Source organism: Giraffa tippelskirchi, chromosome 7, assembly GCF_054371585.1.
Source record: "Giraffa tippelskirchi isolate mGirTip1 chromosome 7, T2T-mGirTip1v1.2.pri, whole genome shotgun sequence".
Lineage (NCBI taxonomy): Eukaryota > Metazoa > Chordata > Mammalia > Artiodactyla > Giraffidae > Giraffa > Giraffa tippelskirchi.
Window position 1 is genome coordinate 13,852,215 of NC_137281.1, and position 19,279 is coordinate 13,871,493.

Below are 19,279 nucleotides of genomic sequence, written 5' to 3' on the forward strand. Positions count from 1 at the left end.
CAGCTGTCCCAGCTGGCAGTTTGGAGTGTTAATGCTTGCCCGCTTCCAGGATAACTCGGTGGCAGACTGGGAGACTGAGGCATGGACCACACTGGCTAGCTTCCCTTGGGCTATTGGAGCCAGGCCCCTGATTGGCACAGAGGGCCTGCCTGGACGAGAAGGTTGCCAGCGCCACCTGCTGGACAGTGGTGTCATGACAGCTGTGCCCACCCTGCTGACTTGGGGCTGGTAAGGGCCTTTGCTAGGCGGGCAGAAGAGGAGACAGCCCAGAGGTGGCCATCACCAGCAGAAGTTCAGAGTCCAGGGAGACACAGACATAAGCCTCTTTATTCCCGAGGCCCTCTGGACATGCCGCCCAGTCAGTGCTATGCAGGAGGGCAGGGTGGTGCCACCCACGACCTGTCTTGCTTCACTCTGCCTGTACATACACCTGCTCTCCCAAACTGGCAGGCTGGGGCTCCCAGCTCTCTGGGAGGTGAGAGCTGCTCCAGCTCACTCAGGGCTGCATCCACCCTACATGGTGCTGAGGATGGCAGAGGAGCCCAGGTCCGCCCTGACTCCCCTCTAGGGCCTGGTAGTAAGGCCCAGTGTTCCTGATGAGAGCTGTCTCCATTCCTAGAGGTACAACATCCGGCCAACCAGGGGTCTCACCACCCAGACGTCATCCACAATCTTCCCATCCTGCAAGGGACAAAAAAAAAAAAGGAGAAGGAAATGAGGGCTGAAAGCCCAGATTCTGGAGCCAAGTGGCCTGGGTTCAAATCCCAGCTCTGTCGCTGATAAGCTGTGTGACCTTGAACAAGTGGCTAGACCTCTCCAAGCCTCAGTTTTCCTCATCTGGAAAGTGAGGATGATAGTACTAGTACACACATCATATATACCCTGTCTGACAGGGTAGTTCTCATAGATACCGTGAGAATTAAGTGAGGTATTTGGAAAAGGCTTAAAAGCGAGCCTGGCACAAGGCAAGGGCTGGGTAAGTGTAGGCTGTTACTATTACAGCACAAACCCCAGAGTGAGACAAAACTCACTTTATATTCCAGCAAAGCCACCCTCTGTCGCCTCCAGCACGTGATCCAATTCTGAGCCTGACTTCCATATTCTATTGGGTTTGGGTTGGCCAGAAAGTTCGTTTGTGGTTTTCATTATGATGTTTAGAAAAAGCCCAAATGAACTTTTTGGCCAACCCAATAAAAAGTGGGGAGAACTGAATAGATAATACACACAAGCGCCGGCCCCTGTATGGACCACAATAAATGGTAGCTATTTATTGTAAAAAGAATATGGTCTTTGTGGTCGTATCTCAGCTCTGCAACCTCTGGCTGTGCAATCCTGGGAAAATTACTTGCCCTCTCTGAACCTCTGTTCTCTTAGCTGTAAAATGGAAAGAAAATGTGCCCCATAGTATTATTGTGTTAATTAAAGGGACTAAATATAAGGCATTGAGCTCAGGGTCTGGTGCACAATAGGTGTTCAATCAATCATAGTTATTAGTGCTATTTTAAAACTACAATGGCAAAAATACAGAAAGGTGAGCCATAATTATATGGGTCCATCTAAGCTTAAGCCATGGGGCTTCCTAGGTGGCCCAAGTGGTAAAGTTTTCACTTGCTAATGCAGGAGGCACAAGAGACTTGGGTTTGATCCCTGGGTCAGGAAGGTCCCCCTGAAGTAGGAAATGGTAACCCACTCTAGTATTCTTGCCTGGGAAACCCCATGGGCAGAGGAGCCTGGCGGGCTACAGTCCGTGGGGTTGCACACACATCATATTGGTTTCCCTCTGCGTGCCTCCCACCACCTACTTTTTTCTTCCCCTGCTTCATGTTGATAAATCCCTTTAGAACTGACCATGTTTTAGAAACTATTCTGAGCACTTTCTATATAATAAGTCATTCAACCCTCATTCAGTCCTCTGGGGCAGAAACTATTAACATCCCCATTTTGCAGATGGGAAAATTGTGGCTCAGAGTTGCTTGAGGTTATCCAGCTGGTAAGTAACAGAGGCAAGATTTGAACCCATGATCTCCAGCTCTCAAGTCCACTTTTTAAACCACTTGACTCCAGAACGCACTGGGCTTGCTATCTCGGGCAAGTGATCGGGACACTGCTCACTGACCTGGTCATCAGACACCTGTTGGATGTGGACATGGGTCCCGTTGAGGACGTGCAGCCGTGTGTACCCATACTCTTTCACACGCAGGGCGCTCCAGGGTCGTGGCAAGAGGGTAAAGGGGGTGAGCAGCTCCTCACAGCCCTGCTGGAAAGAGTCATTTAGCCTCAGGGCTGGAGCAGGTGAAGTACCCACCGGGGAGCAGAAAAGACCTGCCAGGTGGGATCCTGCCACCCCCAGGGAAGACAAAGATGGTTAAGACTTGACCTTGGTAACGCACACAATTGAGTGTTTTGACCCAGCCAGGCTTTCTGTGCCCCGAGTCTTGGACTTAGAGAACAGTGCGTGGTTGTACAAGACTGTCCACTGAAACATTTTCTGTAAAAGCTCTGAGCTGGAAGTCAGCCAAATGCCCATCAGTAAGAGTCAGTTAGATAAATTAGAGCGTAGCCATCACAGAGAGGGGCAGTATAGAAAGATGGCCAAGATGTATTGTTAAGGGGAAAATGCAATTCACAGAATGGAAGAAATCTGTGGCTTTCAACCCTCACTGCACAGTAGACCCTCCAAGAAAGCTTTTAAAATCATCATTGCCTGGAAGAGAGGAAGTGTTTATCCTTGCAGTAGAAAACTAGGTGATGTTAGCAGGAAGGATGAGGAGCTTAAAAAAAAAAGAAAAATCACCACGTTGCAGCCATCTCTGTAATAACTGGTGGAAGCAAGAACCATCAGTGGATGTTCAAAGCAGCGGTGAAAGTATGAGGAATAGCAGGCTATTTGCATAGTAGCTCCGGGAGACACTTGTTAACTTTAAAGGGGAAAACCTAAGTATGGTGCAGGAGATGTGTAAACTGAGGCTTAAAGGGATACCACATGCTTCCTCATAGGATACACTGAAAAGAACAGAGTATTGGGGACTTCCCTGCTGGTCCAGCGGTTAAGAATCTGCCTGGCAATGCAGGGGATGTAGGTTTGATCCCTGGTCAGGAAACTAAGACCCCTCCATGCCGCAAAGCAACTGAGCCCACACATCACAACTAGAGACTCAGTATGTAACAAAAGATCCCACGTGATGCAATGAAGATCCGACTGCAGCAACTAAGATCCAATGCGGCCAAATAAGTAAATATTAAAACAGACACACACAGGCAAAACCAGTATCACTTTTGTGCATTCTTATAAAAAATGTGTAACTTCAATCTAATCAAACCCATACTGAGAGTCTGCCAAACAACATTGCTGTGCTCTTCAAATTTTTTGAAGTCTTGAAGTATGCAGAAAGAGGGGGAAATGTTTCTGATTAAAGGAAGGGAGCGAGACAAGACACAAAAGTAAAATGTATGATCTTAAACTAGATCCTGGACCAGAAAAAAAAGTCTTTAAAGGACATGTATGGGACAGTTGGCTAAATTTGAATAACATTGGATGATGGTATATTATCGATTGTTAACTACTTGACTCTATTATACTGTACTGATGTAAGAGAATGTCCTCATTTTTTTAGGAAACACAGATGGAAGGATAAAGGGGCATCATTTCTGCAACTGAACTCTTCATTGGATCTGAAAATGATAGTAAAACTGTGCACACACAAACACACATGCACACGCATGTCGAGAGAGACACAGAGACAGAAACAGCGATTGAAACAAGCATGGTTAAATGTTCACAATGCCAAGGCCGAGGCCTCAGCTTCTGATGTTTGTCCTCGGGTTGGGCCAGGGCATCAAAGATTTAAAACCTCCTCAGGTAATTCTAACGTGCATCAAGGCTGAGAACTGCTAGAGTATGAAGGATGATCCAAGATGTTTTTAAAAAGTGGGTGATGGGACTTCCCTGGTGGTCCAATGCTTAAGAATTTGCCTCCCATTGCAGGGAATGTGGGTTCGATCCCTGGTCAGGGAACTAAGAGCCCACATACTGTGGGGCAACTAAGGCCATCTGACACAACTAGGGAAGCCTAGGCACTGCAACTAGAAAAAGCTTCCACGCTACAATGTTGAGCAACACCCCTCCCCCCATGCACTGCAACAAAAATCCAGTGTAGCCAAAAAAAATGAAGAGTGGGTGATGTAGTAATACATCTCTATTGAGACGCTGACTAATTTGCATACACAGAAAATATTCTCAAATGCCATCCAAGAGACGTAACCATTGAGAGTGGGACTCGGTGGTGAAGAACTTGCCTGCCACTGCAGGAGACATAAAAGACATGGCTTCGGTCCTTGGGTCTGGAAGATCCCCTGGAGGAGGGCATGGCAACCCACTCCAGTATTCTTGCCTGGAGAATCCCTGTGGACGGAGGAGCCTGGCGGGCTACAGTCCATGGGGTCGCAAAGAGTCGGACACCACTTAAGTGACTTAGCAAGAAGGATGTGGATGGTTTCATCTCCTGTCCTCTGTACTGTCTGAATTTTTATCATGAGAAGTTCTTCCTTGGATCTCACTAATTTGTTGTTGCTTAGTCACCCAGTCGTGTCCAACTCTTTACAACCCCATGAAATGCAGCACACCAGGCCTCCCTGTCCCTCACCATCTCCCGAAGTTTGCCCAAGTTCGTGTCCATTGCATCGCTGATGCCATACAGCCATCTCATCCCCTGATGCCCTCCTCACCTTCTGCCCTCAATCTTTCCCAGCATCAGGGACTTTTCCAATGAATTGGCTGTTGGCATCGGATGACCAAAATACTGGAGCTTCAGCTTCAGCATCAGTCCTTCCTACGAGTATTCAGGGCTGATTTCCCTTAAGATTGACAGGTTTGATCTCCTTGCAGTCCAAGAGACTCTCAGGAGTCTTCTCCAGGACCACAGTTTGACGGCATCAATTCTTTGGTGCTCCACCTTCTTTATGGTCCAACTCTCACAGCCATATGTGACCACTGGGAAGACCACTAATTTGTAAAATCAGCTTAAAAAATAAGCCCTCACTTCTTGCGGAAATGATTGATTCCAAGGCTGCTGGGGGTAGGAGTGGAGGAGACACAAGATGGTCCTGGAGCACCCTGTTGTGCCAAAAAGTAAGAAAGAGCCCACAAAATAACAGGGACACTTTGAAAGGATGCGGGACCTGATCTGAAGAGCTCCCAGTGGCCAGAGTAAGAGCATGTACACAGCAGCATCAGTAGCAGGAGAACTGGATTATAACCCACAGGAGGAAATAATTCCCCATGAGTCCACACTGGTGCAAACGCATAACTAACCAACCAACCAAATGGGGCAGAAGGGACAACTCTTCCTCACAGGAGGTTGCTAATTCATAAATCAGGGAGGAACGAGGGAAATAGACGATTCCCAGCCAAACGCCCCAGTGATCGCTGTTGCAGGCAAGGCCCACTGATGGATTCAAATATCAGTAAGTGGAGACTTCCCTGGTGGTCCAGTGGCTAAGACTCTGAGCTCCCAATGCAGGGATCCTGAGTTTGATCCCTGGTTGGGGAACTAGATTCACATGCCGCAACCAAGAGCTCAAATGCCTCAACTAAAATTTCCAAGTGCTGCAACGAAAAAAAGAAAAAGAAAAGAAAGATTCTATGTGTCGCGATTAAGACCTGGCACAGGCAAACAAATTTCAAAAAGAAAATGGTGGGCGAAAATTGGAGGAGAAACAACTTTTACAGGGTCTAAAAGCATCTCCCCCAAGATGTTTATCAGCCAAAAAGGGAAATACAGCAACTTGATGGTGTAAGAACCAGCAGACACATCCTTAAACAGCTGATTCAGAGAAACTCCTCCAGGGATGAGACGTTGTGAGAACCTGGACCCCTCGGTATGATGTGCTGAGGACACAACATCACTTGTGATTGTCTGGCCCCAAATGCATAACCTGCATCTCGGCATGAGAAAGTATCAGACAAACCCAGATCCAGGGGCATTCAGGAAAAAACAAACAAACAAACAACTGGCCAGAATGAAAGACAAGGGAAGATGGAGGAACAGTTACAGATGGGAGGAGACTAAGGAGACACAATGGAGAAGGAAATGGCAACCCATTCCAGTATTCTTGCCTGTAAAATTCCTGGTGGGCTACCGTCCATGGGGTCCCAAAGAGTTGGCTGCGACTGAGCACAAGAAGACACAATAACCAAATACAGTGGAGGATGAGCTGGTGCAATGTGAATAAAGTCTGGAGTCCAGTTACAAGGATAATAATAAACCCTCTGTCCTAGATCTGACCAGCAGACCTGGGCAAGCACCCCCTGCCCCTGCCACTTACTAAACCTGTGACTTTAAAGGAGTATTTTACTCCAAGCTTCTGTTTCTGCATCTGTGCAATGGGCACACTACTAGGTACATCTAACCCTCTAAGAGATACCAGCTGTATAAAGGAGGAGGCACCCAAGCTGGTACAGGTGCCACCCTCAATAGATCAGAGGTCAAAGGTGACATCCCACCCCACCCCACCCCACCCTGCTCACAGCGGATCCTGTGATGATGTGGACAGGGCCTCGAGGGTGGGTGTAGGGCATCTCTTGGCTGCCATTAAGCACCTGGAGAAGTGAGGAGGTGGAGAAGGTGTGTCACACCAGCCAGGCCCCCGGGGATCTGACTGAGGGGTCCACTGACACCACCAGCTCCATGGGTCTCAGCCCTCCCCGGGGGCCTCCCTCACCTGGTAGTTGTAAATCGGCCACAGGCGTTCATACGAGTGCTCATGGGCCCACAGCTGCAGGTCGACCCCTGAGACAAAGCAAGAGGGGTTCAGGCCTCTGAATCCAGGAGAGAAGGGAGACGGGGCCTGGAGAGTCCTGGGGTGGGGGGTGTCACTCACCATATTTGTAAAACAGATCCTCCAACCCATAGAACCTGCCACGGAGGCCTTTGCGTACCTAAGCAAGATGAGCAAGGAGGGGAGGGATGACTCAGGCCAACCCCCCCACCTGGATTTCAGCACCAGGTGAAGGGGTGCTCACCTTGCTTTCATGCCAGGTACAGTCATCCAAATCAGCATTGGAGCAGTACATGGGCCGGTGGCCCATGGTGATGATCCACGGCCGGACTGCCCGGTTCTTATTGGCTTTCTGCAGAGAAGGGTTCAGAGTGAGGGGCGGGGAGTGGGGTGGGGTGGTGGAAGAGGGGTGGAGAGGCACATCCCAGGGGGACATCCACAGGTTACCTGGAGGTCGCTCTCCAGCCAGTGAAACTGTCTCTCTACCAGGTGGCGGCCGTAATGGAGGAAGAAATATACCTCGGTAGAGAAGGAGATGATGTGTGCGGGTCCCAGATCCCAGCTGGAAGGGTCAAAGGGCAGGGGTCAGAGGTGAGGGTCTCCTCTGCAACCCCCATCCTTCAGGGGAGGGAGGCTGGTGTCCCTGCCCCCCCCCCGGATTACCTGTACCACAGGCCTTCAGTGTTCCCTGGCATGCTGAAGCGAGCTTTGTAGTTGGAGAAGTTGCTGGATAAAAGGAAGTAAAAGAGTAGGAGGGAGGGTCTGGGCGCCCACCTCCACCCCACCCCCCACTTCCCACCGTCAGGCCAAGCCTGGTTCCCAGCCCAGCCCTCATCTCCTCTCCTCTCACATCCATCAATGAGCTGCTGCAGTATGAGAGACTAAGGTGAGACACTAGGAAGGACTGGTTTTGTTGGCCAGGCCCTCGCCCACCCCAAAGCCCTCAGGCCTCACTAGCGTTCCTCGTGATTCCCAGGGCAGGTCATGTAGGGCAGGCTGGCGGCCACGGGTTCGATGAGTTTCATGAACCTGTCCCCGACACGCGCATTGTCCTGATCCATGTTGTAGGCAAAGTCTCCTGGGTGGGGGTGGGGAGGTGGGGGGTGGGGGGTGGAGGAGAGGATGAGGACCCAGACCCAGCTCTGCTGTCGTCAGAACTGAGACCTGGTTGATCAAGTCCTGGCTCCCCCTCCAGCTCAGACATCTTCAATCCCTACCTCACACCCAAGTTCATGTGCACTTGGAACTGTCTCCTTAGACTCTGGTCCCTGAAACGCCCGCAGGACCCAGGACCTCGCTGGTCTCCTGTGCCCCAGCACCCCAGCCCCCATCTCATCCCTTCCCAGAGTAATGACAACATTGAGACTGACATGGTCTGCTCTGGCACTGGTTTTGTACCAGGCAGGGTTTCCCAGATGCTTTACATGTTTGATCACCTGAATCTTCAAAACACCCTATGAGGTGGATGTTATTATCATCCCCGTTTCAGATGGGGAAACTGAGGCCCAGGAGGGTGGAGAGCTGACTCAAAGTCACAGAGCTGAGCTTAAGGATCCAGGAATCAAACCTCAGGAATCTGATTCCAGCGTCTACTACAGCTTTGAATCATAGCCCCAGTTTCCATCTCCCATCTGGTTCCTGGCTCTCAGATTACAGCAGAAATGAATCATGACAACCAACACTTATGTAGCACCTACAGCATGCCAGGCAATGTCGACTTATTTCATCATGGTGCATTCATGTTAAGTCGCTTCAGTCGTGTTTGACTCTTTGTGATCCCATGGACTGTAGCCCGCTAGGCTCCTCTGTCCATGGGATTCTCCAGGCAAGAATACTGGAGTGGGTTGCCATGCTCTTCTCCAGGGGAATCTTCCCGACCCAGGAATCGAACCCGTGTCTCTTACATCTCCTACATTGGCAGGCAGGTTCTTTACCACTAGCGCCCTCTGGGAAGTCCGTATCATCATCACAACAGCCGGACGAATCTAACCTAGTCCCAGCTCTTACAACAGTAATACAGAGGAGAAAAGCAATGCACGTTGCTCTAAGTGCCAGATTGATTTTAACCCGGGAGCCTGGTTAACCACGACATCATCTCCATGGCCAGTCTCTTCCCCTGTCCCTTTGGAACCACGCTGGCCCTGGCCCCCGTCCCCTCGCAGTCCTGGCATTACCTCCCACCCCATACCTAGCCGATGCCTCCTCACCCACATGAAGAACAGCGTCGTACATGCCCTGCTGGGTGTCCCGGTGCAGTCGGGGGAGGGCCCTCGGATTGTCGGCCCCCAGGTCCCCAAACACAGCCAGACGTGGGCTCCAGTGTGGCCCCTTCTTCAAGGCCCGGAAGCGGAAGCGACGGCTCCAGCCCTGAGCACTGCCACAGCGGTAAACTGAGAGGAGAGGAAAAGGTCACAGTCTGCCTGGGGTGCAGGGGGAGGGGGAAGCGCTCCAGGGTGTCTCCTTCACCCCCAACCATCTTCCACTGAATGGGTCTAACCCACGCCCCTTCTGACCACCTCACCCCAGGTCTCCAGCCTTCCATTTTCATCCCAGGGTCTCATACAATAGGCTTGCAGATAAGCAGAGAGGGTACCAGCCCACCTGAGCCACCTGCCAACAGTAGCTTTTAGCCCACATCCCACTCCTCCTCCCATTCGCCCTTCAACCCCTGGCCCCCAGGGCCCCGCTCACCATACTGGACCCCCGGCAGCAGCCCCTGCAGGGTGACTCGGTGTATGTAGAGCTTCCGCCGGAGAATGCCCCCATCCACAAAGGGGCTGAAGGTGCCCCGAGCCTGGAAGGGCAGCGGCCCAGAAGGCTGCAGCCCATACTGCACTTCAGAGGGCACTGGGACCCATGTGGTCCAGGTTACAGTCATGGAGCCTGGTTCATCTGGAGAGAGAGGCAAGGAGGTATGGCAGTGAGGCCTGGGCGGAGGTGGGGAGGGATGTTCAGAGAGTGAGAGGCTCTTGAACATTTACAAGTTAAGGACACAGGTTCTGGAGCTTCCCAAGTTCAATCCCTACTTCACCATTTCCAAGCTGTGCTTTCCTTGGGCAAGTCACTGCAGCTCTCTGAGCCTCAGTTTCCTTGTTGGTAAAATGGAATAATAATAGTATCTTCCCTATAGGGTTCTTTGAGGCTTAGATGAATAAATAAGAGGAAAGCACTTGAAACAGTGTCTGGTACAGTCAGGGTTACATGAGTGGATGGATATTATTATAAATGGTGTTACTTACTGTGTGCAGGCTTATGCCACATACTTTACACATGATACTGTTTAGGGGTTGTAAACTCAGATGTCTGGAGGCCAGTTAGGTAATATATATGGGAACAAGGCCAGCTATAAGGAGGAAGGCAGCAGGGAGAGGTGGAGTCTGTGGCCGAGCGTAGATCCTGCCCTGTCTCGGAGCGGAAGCCATTGTTCAGCTCTAGGGATGGCTGCCGTGCAAGAAGCGGGCTCGGTACCAGCCAGTCTGTCAACTTCTAGAGCAAATCTTTATACAATGGTTTTCATATCCCAAGAGCACATACAAACGTTTAAGTAATAGCTTCTAATTCTTGAATGTCAGCAACCAGGGACTTCCCTCATGGTCCAGTGGTTAAAACTCCCGCTTCCAATGCAGGGGCCATGGGTTCGAGGGTTTGATCCCTGGTGAGGAAACTAAGATTTCTCATGCCACACAGCAGGACCAAAAAAGTCAATTTGCAAACAAACAAAACCCATCAGCAACATAATCAAGGTTTTAAAAATACCATGTGGTGTGTGTGAACGCGTGCTCAGTCGCTTCAGTCGTGTCTAACTCATTACGACCCTACCGACTGTAGTCCACCAGGCTCCTCTACCCATGGGGTTCTCCAGGCAAGAATACTAGAGTGGGTTGCCATGCCCTTCTCTAGGGGATTTTCCAGACCCAGGGATTGAAATGGAGTCTCTCATGTCTCCTGCGTTGGCAGTCGGATTCTTTACCATTAGTGCCACCTGGGGAGCCCACCAGGCGGTTCTTTTTCCTGCAACGTGTGTACAAAAGGCACATGCACAGGTTATTCATGGCAGCACTGTTGCTAACTGCAAAATATCAGGAACCACAGACACGCCCATACATAGGAGCGTGATTTAAGGAACTATGTAACATCCGTACCAGGAAGCACTTCACAGCTGTCAGAAAGGAAGAGGATGAACTCTAGGATCCAGTATAGAATGACGTCCAGGACACAATGTTAAAAGAAACAACGTACACAAGAGTGTCTATATACTCTTCATGTAAGAGGGTGTAAGAAAGTACACAAGCATCTGCTCATTTATTTGTACAAGAAGAGTACACCAGAAACTGAACAGCTGGATTACTTACATGGGCTGGATGGGGAAGGGGTAGAAAAAAGAGGGGATGGGAATGGAGTCAAGATGCGGGTGTAGGGTGCTTCTCGAGTCTGTCTTTTTCTTAAAACCCTGAGTCCTAGAGCTACAGTCCTGCTTCATGTTTCCTTCACAGACGCCAAGAAATGAACAATGAAAGCCTTCCTAGGTTGTAGGGACGCTTCCCAAGTGTCGCTAGTGTTCCCTGCCAGTGCAGGAAACATAGAGGTAAGGGTTATATCCCTGGGTCAGGAAGAACCCCCTGGAGGAGGGCATGGCAACCCACCCCAGTATTCTCGTCTGGGAAATCCCATGGACGGAGGGGCCTGGCTGGCTACAGTCCAGAGCGTTGCAATGAGTCAGACACAACTGAAGTGACTTAGCACACACATAGGTTGTAGGGGAAAGTCAATACGGAATAGAAATACTAACAAGGGGCTGTAACTATATCAAAAAACAGGGGCCTCCCTGGCGGTCCAGTGGTTGAGAATCTGCCTTGAAATGCAGGGAACTCGGGTTTCATCTCTGGTCAGGGAACTAAGACCCCACACGCCGCGGAGCAACCACTTTATGCTTACTCTGCTGCTGCTGCTGCTGCTGCTAAGTCGCTTCAGTCGTGTCTGACTCTGTGCGACCCCATAGACGGCAGCCCACCAGGCTCTGCCGTCCCTAGGATTCTCCAGGCAGGAGTACTGGAGTGGGGTGCCATTGCCTTCTCCACATGCTTACTCTAGCACTGAACAAATGAGTGAGTCTATTGTAGACAGAGGGAGCTTGGTTTCTCAATGTTGGAAAAAGAAGTTATAAATGAGGAAAGAAGGCTAAAGTACACCCTTGTTGGTGGACTGAAATACTGTTGGTATTAGTAAGATCTCAGGGTATCTAAAATTAGTACAAAATTTACAGTTTGAAGACCAAATATGGCAGGCTCTTAAGCCAGCCTGCCTGGGTTCAAATCCCAGACTGTGTGACCTGAGGTGAGACTTTTCATTGCTTTGGGCCTCAGTTTACTCTTTCGTAAAATGGAACTAACAATAGTACCTACAGCTTAAGGTCAATAAGAGGTTAAATGAGTTTTCCATCTGAATCACTTCTAAGAGTATATTTGTTATTATTATCATTATTGTGTAGGCCAAACAAAGGACGGCTGTGATCTCACTGGGTTTTCACAGCAGCCCTATGGGGGTTTTATTTTTGTTCCATTTTACAGAGGCCTCCAGGCAAAGTGCCTTGTCCAAGTTTACTTATCCAGCAAATGCCAAAGCCATTTTATTCATGTAGTTTCAGATTCTCATTGCAACTAACCTTTAAGAAACTACCTTAAGATTTCCTAGTGATCCGGTAGTTTAGATTCCGCCAGCCAATGCAAGGGATGTGGGTTCAATCCCTGGTCCAGGAAGATTCCACATGCCACGTGGCACCTGACTGAAAGCCACAGCTTCTGAGCCCACATCCGCCCTAGAGCCCATGTTCCGAAACAAGAGAGTAGCCTCCTCACTGTGACTGGAGAAAAGCCTGAGCAGCAGCCAAGACCCAGCACAGCCAAATAAATAAACAAACAAATAAATAACTAAATAAATGAAACTACCCTAAAAGTGTCAAGGATCCAAAAAAAGAAGAAAAGTCTGAGAAACTGTCACAGATAGGGGAGGACATTAAAGTGACCTTAAATGATTTAATAAGTCAATGCCAATTTTCTCACTATATTGCTTTCCTTTTTTAAAGTGTAGTTACTTTTCATGAAAAATGTCATTTACCTTACTACTGAATAGGTTTACTATTGTTCATTTTTAATGATTGAATCAATATTTTTAAATGCCTCCATTTTAGTTTCTGATATGGCAACTATTATGGATATAACTCACATAAGCTACAGCTCTCTGAGGTTCTCATAAATTGTTTAGCTGTGCCAAAGCGTCCTGAGAACATGTGAGAACCACTGCCACCCGCCAAGTTCCCATCTGACACTTCACAGGTTAACATTTCACTTACTCTCCACTGGGAGGTCTCACTAATATTACCCCACTGTCCAGATGAGGAGGCTGAGGCCAGAGAGGTTAAGTCACTCGCCCAAGGTCACACGGCAGGTAAGCAACAAAGCTGGGGTTAGAACCCGGAAGTCTGGGTGCAGAGGGTCCAGAGTCTAGGGTCTTATTACCCCCTTGCACCTCCACCCCAAGATCAAGGACCAGGAGGTAGTTTTGTGACAACACAATGAGCAGTTACACAGTGAATAAGGACAACACCAGTCCTCCAAGGAGAACGCTTACTATAGGCTGAGAACCAGAATCATTTTCCCCACAGCCACATAGCCCACTGCTTATAATCCCCATTTAACAGATGTGGACAACTGAGGCTCGGGAAGACCCACCAGCCTAGTCTCCCATGGGAATCAGTGCGGAATACCTGAGCCCCCAAACCGACTGGTCCTCACTGGGAAATGCCAAGGGAGAGGTCACAGATACTTACCTGGGTAGGACAAGTGGACTTGCTCGGGGGCAGCGCTGGGAGGCTTTGGGGACCCCTGGACTTCCAAGAAGAAGAAGAGGAGCAGACAGCAGCAGGTCCAGCAGGAACGAAAGGAACACATGGTAGAAGGAAGGTGGGGAGCAGAGATGGGAAGGGGAAGGGTCCTGCAGGCATCAGCAGGAGGGGCTGAGAGGATGGGGGAAGGAGGAGGATCCTGACAGAGAGGGAGGGAGGCAGCAGGGATGGTAGGGAGGTCTTCACGGGGAGTGCTTATCCAGATGCTGGAGAGAAAACAAAAGCAAGCATCACTCACGACTGAGAGGCAAATACCCTCTGAGCCTCACTGAGTGCTAAGCACTTTGCATAGATGAACTTGTGGGAGCCCGACAACATTCCTGTGTGTGGTGGCCTCTGTGATCATCAGCCTCGTATCAAGGATGAGGAAGTTGAACAATGGAGTGATTCAATGGCATGCCTCAAGTGTGAGGGAGTGGAGACTGGAACCCAGGGGTCTTGGCTGCAGAACCCTTGCTCTTATCCATTGCTCACTCCCAGTGCAAGAAGTTTGGGAATGGGATTGGGGGCGGGGCTCTCAATGTAGGAGGTTGCCTTTGGCAACCCCATCCCCAGCATTCCACCCCGCCCTCAGAGACCTCATGGTCCTCTCCTCTATCCTGCAGCCTTCCATTTCCATCTTCGTGACCCTAACACCTCCACTCCATCCCCAGACCACCCAAGCATTTCATCTCACCTGGAGCAGCCTCATCCTCCCTCTCCCCATCTCAGCATCCCATCCTGCCTTTAGTGACCCCAATTTCTCCCTATTTCCTGGCCCCGCACTTGCATTCCCACCCTCCTTCTCCCCAGCCCTTCCCTTCCCGCTCCAGTTCGGATCTCCTGCTCGTGGAGGACCTGCCTGCCAGGGCAGAGGCAGATGGGGACTGTCAATCCGGGAACCAGGACCTGAGGCTGGGGATTCCCTCTGGGTCCCTGGCTCACCCTCTGGGACACCAGCTCCCAGCACGTGCGCGTCTCAGGGCACCAGTGCGACAGTGGTATTTATGAGCCATCCCACGCCCACAGCTGTCCCAGCCCCGGAAGAGCCTGCCTTCTCCAGGTGATGGCCTCCCCAGACAGCTGGGGCCCCGTGTCCCACTGGTCTGGCCGGTCCTAGGAGCCCCACACCCACACGCCACCCCCCCCAAGGGCGGAGCAAAGGAAGGGGACCCAGGAAGGTTTGGTAAACCACCACCGCCACCTCCAAGCTGCCCACCAGGTGAGCGCCCGGATCGGTAAGTCTGTGCTTGTCTCCAGGAGCCTCACTCCACAGCTGCGGAGCCCCCAGGGCACTGACACTGGTCCCCATCTCTCACCTTTCCGGATCCCGAGGTACCCAGGTGCGCAGACACCTTCACCCGCGACCTGGGTTGGGGTGGGGAGATTCCCCATCCCTTTCCCTCCTCGCGGGCTTTGTATTCTTGGCAGTTCCTTCCTCCTCCCTCTCTCTCCAAGCTTAGTTCATGGGTATGTTCCTTCTCAGCCGCCGCCCCCCTCATGCTGGAAACAGAAAATCAAAGTCCACCGAATGACAGTGCTGCTTCTGAGCTGTGTGATTTCGGCCGGTTACTCAATCTCGCTGGGACTTGGTTTTTTCGCCTGTGAAATGAGGGTGATAACAGTATAAACACTACGGGCTATCGTGAGGTTTAAAACAGTTGACACATGAAATTGCATGCTGAGAACAGGGCCTGTCCCAGAGTAAGGGCTGGATAAGAACCAGCTGTTATTTTTATGATTATTAATGTGTGAGTTCCAGAAATTGCCCTAGGAAGTAGGTGGAACTCTGCTTCCTTAGTGGCTCAGACAGTTAAGAATCTACTTGCAATGCAAGAGATCTGGATTTGATCCCTGGGTCAAGAAGATCCCCTTCAGGAGGGCATGGCAACCCACTCCAGTATTCTTGCCTGGCGAATCCCATGGACAGAGGAGCCTGGTAGGCTACAGTCCAGGGGGGCGGACAACTAAGCACTAACTAACTAGGTGGGAGACAGTGAGACTTCTCTCTGTAAAAGGTTTGTGACCTGTTTGAAGGTTGTGAGTGGCTTGCCACGATACCCTTGGATATTTTCCCAGAGCCTGGCTCAGACGGTAAAGAATCCACCTGCAATGTGGGAGACCTGAGTTTGATCCCTGGAGAAGGGCATGGCTACCCACTCCAGTATTCTTGCCTGGAGAATTCCATGGACAGAGGAGCCTGGCGGGCTACAGTCCATGGGGTCGCAAAGAGTCGGACATGATTGAGCGACTTTCATTCATTCATTTTCCCAGAGTATCAGGAAAAGTCAGAGGGTCCAGGTTTTCTTTGTTTCTTCTTGTCTGCCGACAAAATGACTCCACAATTTGGCTTTATAAATTCAAGCAGAGCTGTGTCTGCAGACTGGGGACACCAATTTCCTAGAACGTCACTGGGAACGTGGTTCAAGATGGGCTTTTGCACTGCTTGGATTTTTCTCCACCTCCTGGAGTCTCCATTACTAAAATGTAGAAAATGTAAAGAAAAAAAAAAAAAAAAAGCAGCCCTTTTAGTCAAACTCAAATAACCTCAAGACCCTGCTCACCCTCAGCAATTGTTTTTGCTTTTAATTTTTTGGCCGCTCAGCAGGGCCGGTGGGCCAATAGTTCCCCTACCCAGGGATCAAACCCTCCCCCTCTTCATTCAATGTGTGGAGTCCTATCCAGTAGACCACCAGGGAAATCCCACCCTTAGCAATTTTAACTTCCTCTCGAATGTGTGTGCTCAGTCATGTCTGACTCTTTGTGACTCCATGGAATGTAGCCCACCAGGCTTCTCAGTCCGTGGGATTTCCCAGGTGAAGAATACTGGAGCAGGTTACAATTTCCTCCTCCAATGGATCTTCCCAACCCAGGGATCAAGCCTGCATCTCTTTCGTCTCCTGCATTGGCGGGTGGGTTCTTTACCACTAGCACTACCTGAAGTTTTTTTGCTAAAGTCACCTGTGGTAGGCTGGTGAAGCTCTTCCCCGAGTCATGTTTTTACATGCATTAAAAAAAAAATACACAGGATACAAAGGAAATGGATGCTATTACACAGATGCAAGAAATTTTTTGTACGTGTGATACAGTAATATATGTACTTCTTTATCAATGCGTTAAACTTCAAGATCCAAAAACTATAGTAATTTAGAAGTTTTGTTGAGTGTATTGATCGTGTTTGAGTCTTGTGACGACTACAATAGGGACGACTATAATAGGGTGTGAAAACATCTGTAATTTCTTCTCATGACAAAGCCAAAAATCTGCTAAGTGTCCTGTGGCTGGCCCTTCCAATCCCCTACCATGGTAGAAGCACCTGGTAAATTTCAATTACAGCAGCAGTTCGTAAACTACCCTCTTAAAAATTATTGAGGACCCCAAAAGTTTTGGTATATATTGGATTATATCTATTAATATTTACCATGGAAGAAACCCTGAATATTTATTGGAAGGACTGGTGCTGAAGCTCCAATACTTTGGCCACCTGATGGCAAGAGCTGACTCACTAGAAAAGACCCTGATGCTGGGAAAGATCGAAGGCAGGAGGAGAAGGGGATGACAAAGGATGAGATGGTTGGATGGCATCACCAACTCAGTGGACAGGAACGTGATCACACTCTGGGAGATGGCAAGGGAAAGGGAAGCCTGGCAAACTGCCGTCCACGGAGTCGAAAAGAGTTGGACATGACTGAGCGACTGAACGACAACAATGTAAGAAAACAAAACTGAGAATTTTTTTCTTTTCTTTCCTTTTTTTTCTTCTTTTGGCCGTGTCTCAAGGATGGTGAGATCTTAGTTTCCCAAGCCGGGCTCTCTGTAGTGAAAGCACCGAGTCCTAACCATTGGACCTCCAGGGATTCCCAGAACTAGGAAGTTTCTGAAACTCAAGAATACACATGCATACATGTGACTAGCCATCACAGTGATGATGTCATCGAAGGTCAGGTAGCTTCTAAAGAGTGAAACACATCTTATGAAAATCGCTTTGTTCCCAAACCACATGCTGAGGATCATTGAGTTGCAGGGTTGTCAATGCAAAGTTGTTTTTCCAGTCCAAGTTCACGAAGCCCCTGAATTCCATCACTGAGTCAGGTTAAAAAGCCCCACTGGGGGGTTTCTCTGGTGGCTCAGTGGTGAGGAGTCCACCTGCCAATGCAGGAGACATAGGTTCAACCCCTGCTCTGGGAGGATCCCACAGGCCACGGAGCAACTAAGCCAGTGTGCCACAACTATTGAGCCTGTTTTCTAGATCCCATAAATCACAACTCCCGAGCCTACTTGCTGCAACCACTAAAGCCTGTGTACCCTTAGAGTCTGTGCTCTGCAACAAGAGAAGCCACTGCAATGAGAAACCCACACAGCGCAACCAAGACCCCAGCCAAAAAAGAGGAAAAAACAAACCCACTGGGGACTTCCTTGGTAGTCCAAAGGTTAGGACGCTGCACTTTGACCACTGGGGGCCTCAAGTTCCATCCCTGGTGGGGGAAATAAGATCCCACCAGCCGAGTGGCCAAAAAAGAAAAAAGCCCTACTGGAATTGTACCTTTTGGTCCCTCATGTAGCTGAAGAGTGGGTCATAGCTCACTTATAACCCCTTTGCTCTGTCCTGATCATATGCAGGCCTCTTGCCTACTCTCAGGACAGCCATAGAATTATTTCTAGTTTCTCTTTTTAGATACTTTTGTGTTTTTGAGAAATAGACTCCCATTTCCCTATTTCTTATTCTCTCCTTAGAGAGGATAATCTTGTGGTGAACAGAACATCTACTTTGGGGTGAGTTGGCCTGTGTTTAGGTCTAGCATTGACCAGCTTAGGGAAATTATTGAACCTCACCATGCCTCAGTTTCTCCATCTGTTAAATGGCGATACCAATAGTGGTCATCTTCGAGGGTTAAATCAGGTAATAAATATAAACTACTTAGAACAGTGCCCAGCACAGAGCAAGTGCCACACACATCCCTCCCAGTTACTTATTATACCCTAGACTTCCAGTCTGCCCAGTTTGTAAGGTAAGGCTATGACAAACCTACTTTTCAAAGTCATTTTTAATTATTTATCCTTCACCCCCACCCCCACAGGCTGCTGGGTGTGCCTGTGCCTGCTCAATAGGAATGATGGACTTGGCTCTCGAGAGAATAGTCTGGATTTCTTCCAGGGGAGGGTCACCTCTCCTTGAAGAGTGATCCGCCGGCTGGTACCCTCTAGGTGCCCGTAATAGGATGACTGTGGTGCTGCTCCCTGGGCCAGAGGTCAGGGGTGCAGCGGAACCTTCTACCTGAAGAGTCCTGCCATCCTGGATGTCAGTTAGGTGGCCCTGACCACAAGGTAGCCTGTCTCTGTCACTCATGGCCCTGCAGAAGTAGGTGAAGGGAAATGTTTGCCTCCATCCCCTTCCCTGGCAGACAACAGAAGTCTCTCAGTTAAAAAAACCATGTAAGTTTTCCTCATTGCAGCAGTGTGATCCACAATAAAGTGAAGTAACAAATTAAAAAGCAATCTTTTGCAATCTTTTATTGCAAAATATGACATAGAAAAGTACATGAAACATAAATGTTCCACTGAATGAATTATGACAAACACACTTGTGTAACCACCACCCAGGTGAGGAAACAAATCTTCCCA

At 49.5% G+C, this 19,279-nt stretch overlaps 1 protein-coding gene across 2 annotated transcripts; it reads right to left on the reverse strand.

The window, feature by feature from the left end:
- Positions 1-307: 307 nt before the first annotated feature.
- ACP7 (acid phosphatase 7, tartrate resistant (putative)) lies at positions 308-13,724 on the reverse strand. Of its 2 annotated transcripts, none has more exons than XM_081517296.1 (12): positions 13,604-13,724; positions 9,469-9,669; positions 8,985-9,167; positions 7,732-7,855; positions 7,441-7,503; positions 7,225-7,339; positions 7,022-7,129; positions 6,880-6,937; positions 6,721-6,788; positions 6,527-6,598; positions 2,117-2,254; positions 308-681 (listed from the first exon to the last, which is right to left on the reverse strand). In XM_081517296.1, exons 1-12 carry the CDS (start codon positions 13,722-13,724, stop codon positions 616-618), a joined length of 1,317 nt encoding a protein of 438 aa, XP_081373422.1. In that variant the 3' UTR covers positions 308-615. The 2 variants fall into 2 exon arrangements, with proteins under 2 accessions (XP_081373422.1, XP_081373423.1); XM_081517297.1 differs by lacking the exon at positions 13,604-13,724 and adding an exon at positions 13,127-13,303.
- Between the last annotated feature and the right edge of the window lie 5,555 nt (positions 13,725-19,279).

Coding starts and splice junctions, on each gene's coding strand:
- ACP7 (XM_081517296.1), bottom strand. CDS start 13,724: ATGTGTTCCTTTCGTTCCTGCTGGACCTGCTGCTGTCTGCTCCTCTTC. Junction 9,670..13,603: donor AGTCCACTTGTCCTACCCAG/GTAAGTATCTGT, acceptor CTCTCTCTCCAG/ATGAACCAGGCTCCATGACT. Junction 682..2,116: donor AACAGGTGTCTGATGACCAG/GTCAGTGAGCAG, acceptor TGTCCCTTGCAG/GATGGGAAGATTGTGGATGA.